Source organism: Cydia pomonella, unplaced genomic scaffold, assembly GCF_033807575.1.
Source record: "Cydia pomonella isolate Wapato2018A unplaced genomic scaffold, ilCydPomo1 PGA_scaffold_206, whole genome shotgun sequence".
In the NCBI taxonomy this organism is placed as follows: domain Eukaryota; kingdom Metazoa; phylum Arthropoda; class Insecta; order Lepidoptera; family Tortricidae; genus Cydia; species Cydia pomonella.
In genome coordinates, this window is record NW_026907846.1 from 724424 (window position 1) to 738195 (window position 13772).

At 38.8% G+C, this 13772-nt stretch overlaps 1 protein-coding gene and 1 long non-coding RNA gene across 2 annotated transcripts in view; one reads left to right on the forward strand and one right to left on the reverse strand.

Annotated features, from left to right (window-relative positions):
• Positions 1-4778, forward strand: part of LOC133533819 (uncharacterized) — a 152935-nt gene extending 148157 nt beyond the window's left edge. Inside the window, exons 7-11 of the mRNA XM_061872875.1 lie at positions 66-178; positions 593-699; positions 923-1169; positions 1798-1964; positions 2270-4778. Coding sequence (XP_061728859.1) covers positions 66-178; positions 593-699; positions 923-1169; positions 1798-1964; positions 2270-3318 — 1683 coding nt within the window. The 3' untranslated portion in view covers positions 3319-4778. The remainder of the gene's footprint in view (positions 1-65; positions 179-592; positions 700-922; positions 1170-1797; positions 1965-2269) is intronic.
• Positions 4779-10825: 6047 nt separating this feature from the next.
• LOC133533820 (uncharacterized) lies at positions 10826-12056 on the reverse strand. The gene is made up of 2 exons (XR_009801929.1): positions 11600-12056; positions 10826-10979 (listed from the first exon to the last, which is right to left on the reverse strand). It is a non-coding gene; the product is annotated as an uncharacterized LOC133533820 (long non-coding RNA).
• Positions 12057-13772: the final 1716 nt, after the last annotated feature.

A 13772-nucleotide genomic window follows, 5' to 3' on the forward strand; every position in this document is an offset into this window, starting at 1 on the left:
AGCAGTTTCTTGGTGTTTTTTTATTGTTAATGGGAATTAAATATTAGTATTCACATTTGTTGCAGTACGATCCTAAAGCGCGGCCGCTATTCCCCGAGATAGTGAGCAACCTCGCCGAGATTAAAGAAAGCTTGGACGATGCGCCGTGGGGCCACGCGCCCAACATCAGCTACGACAGGTATGCCGTTCGAATCACAAATGTAACTTTTTAACGGACTGTTGTTTTACGACCAAAAAAGGTGAGCAAAGAAGGAGTCAAACTACAGAATGGCTTCTTGATTTGATTACGGGACTCAACTTCATGTTTTAGATACAGTTTTAGGGTTCGACGCTTTCTTTTGGAGCATTTTTTACTCCTCAATCAATGATATTGCTCGGTGATAATGATTTGTTTTTATGGCAACTGTAGAAAGGTATGATAAACATCAGAGATACTCCATAAAGAGGATTGCCCTTTATGGGGTATCTGTTAAGATTATGATTGAATCAATTTTAGTTCGTTTATATATCATAACATAATATTTAAATAACAAACAGGTGTTTTTGAACGAGTGTCATTAAATCTGTCATATTTTGTTTTGTATGTTCGCAGCGAGGAATCAGACGCATCAGGTCCCCGTTCTTGTCCCGGGCTGTACGCGTGGCGCCCACAGCGGCACGTGAGCCACGACCCGCTGCGACACACGCCATTGGATACCAGTAAGTTTTTTTACGAAGTAGTCACTTTGTACGAGTATGGAATTTTTTGTAGTGTTCTGTATAATAGGCAAGTTCCAGTTTCTTATTATGTGCGTCGGGTATTATTGGCATGTTATTCGCGGTGGCTTATTCTAAAATACCATATTGGCGTTTTGACAAGAAAGTGTCGGGCGTCGGAGAGGTTGAAGGTGTGCAGTGTGACATGTTGTTTAATATTTCCCAGTCCAGCACCGGCGCTCGCTCTCGGAGCTGGAGTGGGGCGCGGGCCCGCCGCCGCGCGTGGCGCCGCCGCCGCACCGCTCGGCGTCGGCGCTGCCCGCCGCGCGCGCGCCGCCGCGCCTGGCGCGCCTGCACCGCCTCGCGCACATCATGCTGCTGCGCGACCCGCCCCGGGGCCGCGGGGGGACACCGCTGCATACCTTCCGCGGGGTTAACAAGATCCTTGAGCACCCTCATTCGAGGGCCAGCGGGTAAGTTTATTAACGGGCAAGTCCAATTTGTCTCGTATGTCGCCCTCCCCGCACGCGTATCTAGTACATATCGTGTTACCAAGAAACCCGTCGAGGGAAAGGGGAGGAACGCCACTACAAACGGTCCAGGGCGTTGAGCCACTTGAACATCCACATTCAAGAGCGAGCCGGGTCAATTTATTAATGGGCAAGTCTAATGCGTCTCATATGATGAATTTGTTTAAAAATTCATGTCACCTATTTCATGGAAAAATGTATGTGGTCGGATAGAATCAATCTATTCAAATAAATAATCTTGGTCACGGCATAAAATTGTAATATCCAACTTACAAAAAGTCATATACAATTTCTCATCGTGCGTGAAGCTCCCGTCAACGTTAGTGCGAGTGACCGATGAGTCGAGCCTTAACTTTCCGAAATACTTATTACAAGATTATTCCTTATAGCTACTGCCATGCAAAGCCATTGGCCTAAGCTCAAATCAGAAATTAAATGCAAACATAGATCTTAAATTCTTTATCTTCAAATTCAAAATCATCTATTTTAAATACCGCATTTAAGCTTATGAGGGCAATAAAATTAACTCAAAAATTTATCTTGGCAAATATTAATTAGCTTTATTTTACAGTTTTTCTTCATGCGTGGAGCTTCCGTCGCCGCTCGTGCGAGTGTCCGACGAACCGGAGCTGGGCGAGGCGCGCTGCGCGTCCCTGCCGTCGTCGCCCGGCCTGTCGCGGCGCGGCTCGCTGGAGCGGCCCGCGCAGCAACAGCAGCCGCGCCCTATCAACAACACCGGTAAGTGTTGTTACCCAAATAAACAAATAAGTTCGTGCTGATATAGGTCAAGCTGACGTGTCTTGCTCATATGTCTCCTAACATAACAGACCAACACTGGTTTCACTTTTCATTAAAATTGCTTTGGTGTTGGTCTATTTGAACCTAGCTTTTATCGCCCAGCCTCTTGTTAAAATATAGTCTACTATTTATCTGGTAATTCATCGCTTAGAATCTTTACAAAATTGTAGCGTGTTTTCCAAGGATAAACATTCGCCGGAATCTACACCGGGCACAAGTTTAAAGGAGCGTTTTGGTATTTCCAGAGCTATCGGAAGGCACATTGCTCGGCGCGGCGCGGCGGCGCGGCTCGTGCGAGTCGGGCATCTTCTCGGTGGCCAACGAGGACCTGTGCGCCACGCACGCCGACTGCTTCTACAACGCCATGTGCCCCTGCTCGCTCATGGGCTGCCAGCGCTGCTGGTGGTGGCCGCGCCGCCGCCCCGCCGCCGCCGACGACGAGCTCGACTACCGCGACCCGCCGCTGCGCATGTGTGAGCATTGCCTTCTCATTTACGACAGACTGTTCAACGCCCGAACCTACAAGCGCGGCGCCGCCGGCTCGGCCAACTCTAGCCTCTTCGTCCTCGACGATTCCGCCCTTTCGACTACGACGGTGAGCTCGCTGCGGAGTCTAGACGACTTAGAAGAAGTCCCCTCCCGCGACGAGCCCCAGCCGCGGAGAATAATCGAGCACGACGCCTCACCGTTCCTGTGCGGCAAGCTCGACTCTAACAGACCGGATTCCGACGCCTCCGAAACGCCGGAGCCTCAAAAGGAATACCATATTCTGGACAGATGTTGCTGCGTGAGTCGCGCGAAATGTTTAAGCGGATGCGTCTCCCATAAACCTTTAGATGACGACGAGCTGAGCTATCTCCTTCAACGCGGTCCGCTGATCAACCATCTTCTAAACTCGTCCTGCAAGCGAACCTCCAGCGTGTACACGGACAGCTCGGAGGACGTGGCGTCGCTGGCCGGCTCGGACAGCCTGTACTGCGACGAGAGGATCCCGCGGCACGTGCGCTCGGCGCAGATATCCAAGATAGTGGAGTACTTCGAGCGCAAGGGCGCGGACTTCAAGTGCGACCGGACGTTCAAAAGTTCGCGTTTCAAAGTGAGCAACTTCAGTAAAGTGGAAATGCTACAGTTCGCGAAAGGTAAGGAGGGCGAGCGGAGTGAGAAGGAGTACTTCGTGGACGTTAAACATAGGGGGCTGGATGACGGCTGCGGGAGGAAGTGCGTCCAGCAGAGACTCATGATCTGTGAAGGCGCCGTCAAGTCCAAGCTTCCTCTCTTCGACAAGAAGTCGTAGCGACGTTGAGCGTTACAACTGATGTGTCAAATCGGTAGTGATTCGATACTTCCACAGTAGTTACGGATAAATATTTTTACTCTATAATATACACGGCGATATTGGAGTGATTCAAGGCTAGTGCCGACGTTTCCCGTCTACATATTCTATAGATACGATGTATCGTGTTGAAATTTGTTTGGCCGACGGCCGTACTGTTTCGATTTTATTTTGACGACTGAATTAAAAGTAAGGTTTAGAGGGACGGTTGTAGATTTAGTTTTAGTGGAAATATTAGTTCGGGCGGAGATTCTCAGTTGATCCTACGATGGCCTATTGTTACGCAATAGTCTATGTTAGTCTAAATATATCTATGGCAGCATATAATCATTGTTTTCTAAACGAAGTGCATTCTTTATAGTTATACAGTTTATATATAAATTCGAGTTTTGTAAATACGTTTAGGTTTAATATGTTTCATTTAAACTTATTTATACACAGTATTATATTAGTACTTGCCAGTTCAGATAATTATAGTGTACATAAAACCGTAACTGTTAAGATTTAGCAACTGTCATAATAATATTTTTTGTACTTTTAAAGTGGCAGCAGTTTAATAGATAATTTAGTAATTTAACATTTTTAGATTTTAATATACATCCTTAATCCTTATTAAATTTAATCGACAAAGTCATAGATTGAGTTATTTAAAATTGTAGTTTTTTTTTTATATATTTGCTAAATAATTCTAAAATGGGTCGGCAAAGAACCGTTTCTGTCTTTTTTACTTACGTCTGGTGTAAACTTTGATATTATATTTACAGAATTATTGATACAACATAAATAACATAATACAAATATAACACTTGGTTGTCAAATAGATGAATTTTATTTGTCAAACTGTCATATAATACAGTCAAGACATTCTCAACATCTGCACTATTTTTGTAGATAATTCTGTATAAGATTTAAGATCAGAGTTAAAAGGAATATAAAGCAAGTCATTTTAATGAGTTTCTATCTTTAGTCAGTTTTCACCAGTAAAACAACAATGTGTTGAATTATTTGAGAACACAGCCCAACCTAATACATATTGTAAGTACGAATATATATTTCAGCATTCGACAGTAATAATAACTTACTTTTTTCCTTATTCTGTGAGTTACACCAGACGTACGAGATAATATTTCGTATACCTATCCTAAAATAATTATAAATGTCTCTATATCTATACAGGCACGTAACTAGTCTTCACATGCGTGTCAAATGTCCGTCGAACTATTAACGAACAAACATATTCATATATTATTATAAACATATATCTTTGTCCTAAGCAGCTGCTATAATGGAGTGATCATTATAACTGTCGGAAATTATGTGTCTTCGAGGACAATATTAGTGTGTGTTAAAACAAAATATGTCAAAAATACTGACCTTACAGTTTTTTAGATAATTATAAAGGGGCCGATTGATTCGCCGGACGATATCGGCCCGTCATTTATTCGCGATTGTCAGCTTTTGCGAATAACTGACAGGCCGATATCGTCCGGCGGATCCATCGGCCCCTATTATATTTATTAATATTTAATGTGTAATGCAAAGACATGACTTAGTGTCTATACAACTTTGAGTTTTATCTGTACCACTATCACTATATCATAGTATCCATTTCATATATGTACATCATTTGTATTGTATCCGGGAATAGTAACGATTTTCAAATATTATGACGCCGTGTTTCTGACAGTTTTACTGACATTCGCTCCTGCGGCAGCAACTCCATTATTATAACATTAATGTACAAAATTGTGTCAAAACAAATGGAAATATTGAAAGGCGTGTCTCAGTAAGTATGATCCTATAAAAATAAATTTCTAAATTATGGTCCTAAAAACTATGTCTACGAGGCCCACGAGCGCAATGGCGTCCGAAGCGTCGGAGGTAATTTTTAATTTTATTTATATACAATTTCACTTTCAATTTAGTAATGTCAAAAATAATGAAAGTTTTGGCTAAGATAATTACTTTATTCGGCTTCAAGCAAAGACTTGTTAAAACCAGTACGAGTAGAGTTGGTCTAAATTAACTCTGCACAGCAATTGTGATATTTATTGTGACACTACCGCACATTTTCACGTCAAATTCAGTGCAGAGTTGGCCTAGAAGGATTCCGCTGTTTGATTCAACTTGTCTTGAAATGTGCAATCATTCTGAGCGCGCCTAAAATGGATTATTTTAATGAAAAACAAACTCAAAACACACAGAAATCAACAGATGACAAATAGAATCAGCCAGTTTGTGTCTTGTTAAAATAATCCATTGATAAATGAAAAATATTTTTGTAAATACAGTATTACATATTTATTTAATCATCATCATATACTTTAAATCATGGTATATATGTCAGGGTATACTAAATCATTGTAAATATGAAGAGATTTCATTTTGAAGGTGTAAAGAGAAATTAGTTTATAACGGGCTCGTTTGTATGAGGATATTTCAGTGCCAAAAATAATTTGTATTTTTGTTCGATTGAATATGTTAAAAATCGCACACTTTGTTGAAACATTTCCTTGTGTTGAAACCACGCCAAATCTTATATATTTCAATAAAAACGGACGGAGGTAAAACAAATCTACTCATGTCTGAACCAGCTATTCCAGGTAAATATCATTGCAGACTTGTTTTTTGAAGTTGAATAAGATTTTACCTGCAATAAGAAATTAAATGATAAAAAATTCCAGTGAGAAACCTGTTCTTAACCCACAATAGACTGTAGAGATACGAAAATAAAAATGATAGTGACATTTTATTAATTATTAGTTCAATAGACTATTCGTCTTAATAAAACGTCAGCATCATTTCATCAAATAAATTTGGTGTGGTTTATTTAAAAGTAATGAAAAACTCGAAAGCAATTAATTGTCCGTCCAATCGTTCCCAGTGCACGTGAAGCACTTCGTGTTAAACCATACGGCAAACGGGCCATTTTCCCCCCATCTATAATGAAGATTTTGAACTAGAACTAAAAATCTAGACAACCTGGACTTGACTACTACACCAAAAAAAAATTGATTGTACGAGTAATAGAAAAAAGTCGAAGAAAAAAACGTGTCCGCTAGTTTGACAGACACATGGCACTTTACTACGCCGTATGTTTTGTGGTCAATGAATTGTCAAAAGTCAATTTTTTGACAACCAGAATTACCCACTATGCGGTAACCCACTGAGCCGTACAGCGCCATCTCGAGTAGATGTCAAATTTGAAACACGAAATTGTCTTACTTAGACTTGACTCATGTAGTACAATTAATGAATCTTTGCTTTCACTGATGTTAAGGCGGGATTCCACCAGTGTGCGGCACAAGCATTTTTGAACTTAATATGCTTGTACCTTTACAGGTCCAGATCTGCTAGTGTGAAAAGTCACATAATATTAATAATTAATCCAACGCCCTACCGTTGCCGTATGTGTCCATACCATAGTCCTTTATTTGATACAACTGTGTAGTTAGCAGGACGCAAGACTGAAAGTAGTTAAAGGTTTTCTTTTCATACGTTTGTCTTTCATTCGCATAAAACAAAAAAATAAGAAGCACCTTTAATAGTTAAACTTAGAGATATGTCTTAATTTATCATTTCATTGGACGATCCCATAGGCTTTTGGTTATTGCAAAATTACCTCTAAAACTGCGTAAGAGAATCCAAATTGGCTTGTCTCATTTGAACATTGACCTTAATAGGTTTTATACTACTTAAATAATAATAAAAATACCATGTTATTGGGATGGTTCAATTTGCATAGTCAATATTGTTAGATAATATTATTTTCAATAAAACTGATTTAGTATAAATATAGTCCAGTTATTTCTGTTTAACAATAATAACCAGTTTCGCTGGTTTTTGTACTTTCCGAGACGTTTATTGAGACATTTTCAACAAAATTAAATGTCCGCCATTTTGTTAAAGTGTCATCACAAAATGGCCGCCACGAGAATGTATCGAAAACGCTCGGATTCTCGTCAACTATTATGAAATAATTGTAAAACTAACTACGATATTTGTCAAATGTACCTGTTACGACTACACTATATATAACGTGCAATAGCAAGGTATATTTAGAGAAACACCTGATTAACTTTATGAAAAATGTTCCTTGGCATTTTTTGCAGTAAGTTAACATGAAAAAAAATCCTTTTTACCCTTTTTCCAGGCGTAGTACGATTTATCGACCACATACATGCCAATAGAATTTCAACTTTAGCATTCCGATTTAAGGTTGAAATTTGATTGCACTTTCTAGAAATGTAACTTGTCTTCAAATCATTAAAGCTTGATTAATTTGAGTATTTTTGGATTTTTTGGGAAAACCTTGTAGATTGGTGCTGCCTGGAAAGGGTTAAAATTTAATCGTTTTAATACATTATGTTTACATTCTCATCGATATCTTTGTACTTGAAGGGTTTTAGAGCAATTATCGACCTAATATGAACCTAAGGTTGACACTAGTTCCTTGTCTTGCACCCTTACCAAGGAATGTTTCAACGCAAACTTGCCATTTCTAGAGCTGAGTTACACCATTTAAGCATATCAGTTTCAGGATACGTAGTTAAGAAATAGTTGTTTTTGGTAAAGGTGTTAATTATCATCAAAAATGGTTTATATTGAAGTTGGTTCAAGTCTGAATGGATCAATGAACCATGTTTGATCATTTATTGATACAAATAGAATAACCTGTTTTGGACACGCGCGTGTAATGTATATTACCCTATAGTTGGCACTCCACTAATGTTTGGCATCTTCAACCTTATTTTTAAGCAGCCGTGGCGACTTTCTTACCAATTAAGTGGGTGCCAATTACTGGTACTTTTCAATGCTAATCATTGGATAGTTTACCCTATGTAAAATGTCTAAAATACTTATAATAATATACATCAACGTTAATGAAACTCAGAATAGTGTTGTTAATGTTTTATTAATTACTTTAAACGCGCAAAGCTTGACGCAGATGGCGCTATAATAAAAATATATTGGATATGTCAAATCCAAAGAAACATAAATCACAGACTTTTGGGTTCCACAAAGTGTTATTTTTAAGGGGCTTCCAAACTTAATGTTGCCAGCAAAATAAAGCCATTGAATTTTACGCGCTTAATTCGACAGTATTAATTGAGAATTTGTAAACCTTATTGCAAATACTTAAGGTCCACAAATGGTCACATTGGTCACGTTACCCCCAAAAACGTCAACAGCCCACAATCTTCGTGCCTCCGACAACGTTCAAAGGGTTAAGTGTCATTACGAGTTTCTCATACTAATGTTGCATTAATTATTATTTGAATAAATCGTAAAGGCGCCAGACTTATTTAATGCAAATTCACTATTGTTTTAAAAATGCTTGGCGTTACTCAGTAAACCTATTTAGTTATCTTTACATGACGCAAAAGTAATACTAATTTTGAAATAACGATTAATTACTATCAACTGTTTTCAACGCAAAAGCGAAACAACTGCATAACTTCGATAAGCGATCGAGCAGTTCCTAATGCAGTTTGAAAATAACGGGATCTTGGGTTCCATTGTGTTCTTGCTGTTCTTGTAGGTCGTTTTTAAGGTTTTTTTAAAGTCTATACTGCACTCCTGAGTCCACGATTTTAGTAATTTACACACCAATGGAAAATTTAATCAACACAACCCTTTACCGCATGTTGTTCCATATATCGCCGTTATAAATTCTATTCTATCTACAGTTATTCAAGATCAAATTTAGCGTACAAATAACTCTAAATGTCGTGCTGTAAAAGGTTAACCCCGGAATGTATTAATGCAAAGAATGTTATCCTTCAAAGAACTGAAAAATAATGGAATGCTAACTGAAAGATTTGTACACTGCGCGAGATTTGTACACTGTTTACGTATAAAATCCGCATCAACTTTCTCACAATCTGTGGTAAAAATATTTACACGTGCGTGTCCTTTAGTAAGTTAATATTGTTTTAAGGCACTAACGTAATCTGTTATACGGTTGTGTCCAGCCCGACTAATTAGTGTAAGAGCCGAGGAGGCGCAAGCATAATTTGTAACGAAGGTGTATTAAATATATTTTGTTTCAATGAGGTATTTTATTTTCACCCATAAAACGTGAGATGCCTAATTACAAATGTGCAAGTTGCGGAATGTTTCCAAAAAGTCGGAAATTTTCACAGAAAAATTATGATATTTCCATTTTATGTTTCGGGAAGTCTTAATCTCCATTCCAAAATTTCATAATTTTGGAAAGTTTCCGTCGGCACATCTCACTACTTCTGTTACAGAATAAATAATAGTACTACCGTACAGAAGGTAAACTTCCTCAAAACCGAAGTTTGACAGCGATTCAGGGTCGAGTGATGTTGTCCCTTTCTAATGTATAGAACTTTCCCTTTCGGCTATTTAGGGTTGTCAAAATTCATGTAATTTTCTGTGGTTGTGTACGCAAAGGAACGTCAAATTTTGCCAACCCTAATAATTGCTCAGGGCAATTCTAACCGAACGGAGCCGAGAACGCCCGAACGCTCTAGTTTCCTCCCCCTCCTTCTGTCTAATATGGCGCTTGCATACGGCGAATGACGCATGCACATGTTGATGCAGAGGCATTTCCACTGGTTACAAATGCATAATGCATCATGTGAACCCCACGTATAAAGAAATCGAACGACATAAGAGCGTGCGACTTGCTATCCCGAGGTCGCGGGTTCAAACCCCGGCTCGTACCAATGAGTTTTTCGGAACTTATGTACGAAATATCATTTGATATTTACTAGTCGCTTTTCGGTGAAGGAAAACATCGTGAAGAAACCGCACCAATCCCAACAAGGCCTAGTTTACCCTCTGGGTTGGAAGGTCAGATGGCAGTCGCTTTCGTTAAAACTAGTTCCTACGCCAAATCTTGGGATTAGTTGTCAAGCGGACCCCAAGCTCCCATGAGCCGGGGCAAAATGTCGGGACAACGCGAGGAAGAAGATACGCATGTCACATGCACTTTACAAGAGCCGTTTCAAAACAGTATTTCTATTCGAAATTTAAAAATGTCAGTATCATTTTCGCAGAGCAGCTCAGCACAGATTTGATAGCTGAGCCAGTGGAGCGCATTCAGAAATACATCTTGTACTAGTAGCGCCTACAATTTTTATACTAGAAACAATGAGGTAAAATCAATGGTAGAAGAGTACAGGAGAGTTAACAAATTCTATATAGTGTTTTAAACTTTTCGACGCCGTGTCAAACACAAAAGCTGTCCCTCGACGCCACGTCACCTAAGTGTCAAAACTGAAATTGAACTTTACGCATATGCACGTAGGTCTATGTTGCTCTGTGATCTGTGACGGATTAACCCGTCTTCAACGTTGGACCTACGGTGCGGATATATCCGTCATTGGCGTCAAAAAGGTTAATAAATCCACAGGAAGCAAGTTTTTCATTAACTTTGTTATTATTCAGGTGGCTTTAACTTTTCTCAAGGAACAATTACAAATTGTGAACGAGTATGTATATAATAAAAAATATATTCACATAATTTCCATTATTATGATCAAAAAATAGGTATATACCTCTAAAACTTTTATTTCTTTGGTTATCTTGATTTTTTGTAGTAGTATTTATCTTAACGATCAGTGGCAGGGTTTTGGGTCTTCGGGCCATTTCTGTAACAAGTAGTAAAATAAATAGCACAATTATAATAATCTAAGTTTGTCATGTAAATATACTAATTAAATACAATATGATGCATATATTATAATAGGTCATTAGAGAACTCGCAGTACACACGTTTTTTTTTTATACTACGTCGGTGGCAAACAAGCATACGGCCCGCCTGTTGGTAAGCAGTATCCGTAGCCTATGTACGCCTGCAACTGCAGAGGAGTTACATGCGCGTTGCCGACCCTAACCCCTAACCTTCCTATTCATAAAACCTTAAAGTCCGCAGCAACCCCGGCCCAATTCACCTTCCCATACAAAGGGAGTATCGTTCTCATTTTAAAACTGCGTGTTGAATTGTAATGAAACTTTGCCCATACAGTGGCATGAGGTATATCTATGCCTAGTCGTTTTAAAATGAGTGCGTAACCACGTTTGTATGGAGAACCGAGCCTGCTGCGGACTCTTATAATTACGGATTATTTAATTATCTACAGGCGTTTGCGAATAACGCCATTACCCATTAGTATGGGAGCGTGAATGCTTATTTCAGTTGCATCCACGTTTAAGACGAATTCATTTAATGAAAAAAAAAAAACTTACAATCAAAGAAAAGTCCAATTACCAATCGGTGCTTCAAAATCCTAGGCTGATCAAAACACTTGCAGCTCGCGCAGCAGGGCGGCGGCGGTTCCACTTTCTTCTTCGGTGGACACTTGCCCACTATCCCCCCTACTCTGCCACCTGGTAGAAGACCTCCTCTACCGTGCCCGCTGGAGCTCCAGAAGCGATACCTTCCGTAGTACCCTAGCAGAAGAAGAGCTAGGGCCGCGTTCCAGAGACCTATAGGGCCTAGGTAGTTGTAGACTGAAAAGGAAAGAAAATAAAGTTTAAGATTAGAAGAACGGAAAGCTAGTGATACTACCGACCTGTCTGAAAGCGAAACCAAGGTATGATCATTGATCTCAATCTCTTTGTCTAATACCATTACCAAAATGTGCCATATTTGTGTCTGTGCGTTCTGTACAATATAGAGTTGCATACATACCTACATAACTAAAATAATTAATGAATATATGTTATTTTATTAAATTTCGGATTGTTAATTGTAACGAGAGAAAGCAATTGCAATACCTATACACCGTGTTTTTTTTTATTTCCGTTAAGTAAATTTAAAGGGTGCATCCCTCAGCTTAAATTAAGTAATTTTCTCAAAGACGTCATTCTTTGTATTCTAATTAACTCCATTTCGGAGATAATCAATAATTATTTCCTATCTTATAAGGCCCTTACAAGCGTGTACACTTCCCTTAGGGCCTATTTATAAGAATAAATAAGAATAATTTATTATCATAAAATAATACATAGTAAAAGTTGCACAAATGCTGTCCTGTGTGTCCCAAACTAGGCTGAGCCTGTATCTTGGGACCCACCGAGCCGGTTCTACATAAACATTTTACCCAATTATATACTAGGATGTATAACAAATTATCAGAAGTTAAATTAAATTACATTTAAAGTAAATTACAAGTACATTAAACATTATTAGGTTGGTTAAAGTAAATTACATTTTACATTATAAGGTTGAGAGCTAGGGTAAATACAGGGATGAACAAAAAAAAAAAATGAAAAGGATTACTTATTCTATGCTAACGATAAAAATTGGAATCTTACAGCTTAGACATATGTGTGTAGTGTATGTGTGTGTGTGTGTGTGTGTGTGTGTGTGTGTGTGTGTGTGTGTGTGTGCGTGCGTGCGTGCGTGCGTGCATGCGTGCGTGCGTGCGTGCGTGCGTGCGTGCGTGCGTGTGTGTGTGTGAGTTATACCCACTAACATAGCTTTCAATTCGCATAATATCTTCCGTGTCGTTGTATGAGAGGGAAGCAAACCAGTTCCTTAACTTCTTTTTTACTTTGTGCAAGGTGCACTCATTTACATATTGATTAGTGTTACATTTGCTACTAAACATACGTACTGTCTCGGACGATCGATGTTCGAAATGACACTGATATATCACAGTTTACAATTGTTTGGTTGAGTTAAATGTAATATCCGTGTTATAGCAACGCTATATGCAACATTTAATTAGGTACTTTTTATAAAAAATAATATATATATTATTTTTTATAAAAAGTAAGCCATTTAGTTTCGTTAAACGTATTTACCGATACCCCTAAGTTAACGGAATTCAATAAAAACACGGTGTATATCAAAACTCTTAGGATAGTTCCTGGAGTCCTAGAAAAATGAAATTTGGTGCGTGCTAGTATTAGTACATAAACAACAAACCAATTCTAAAACTTGGAACTTGTACCACCCACCCTTAAACTAGGGGATGAAAATTTGTATGAAGGTTCCGCAAATTTTGATATAGAGGTCTGAAAATTGTTATAAATAATAATATATGTATTTCAGGATTTAATCACCCTCCACGCTTTAAAGTAGGGGATGGAAGAAAGTCATAAGAAAATTACAAAAAGAAGTGAAATCCCACCCAAAATAGTTTCATGTAAAACGTTACCAAGACGAAACCGACGAAGGCTCGCACTGTCAAAAAGTTATCAGATCTCATGTAGAGCCAAGCGTCTAACTCTACAAGCCCTAACTTTACATCACATACTCTACATCTTAGTCAAAATATGTGGCTTGGCCGTGGGCGTTTCACTACCGTCATATGGGCGTAAGGTGAAAAATTTACCTATTAACTGTTTATTACTTGTCTGTTATACAATAGTTCTTGTAGTAACCAAACGGCCAAGTCACATATTTTGACTAATGTGTAGTTTGTGAAGTTAGG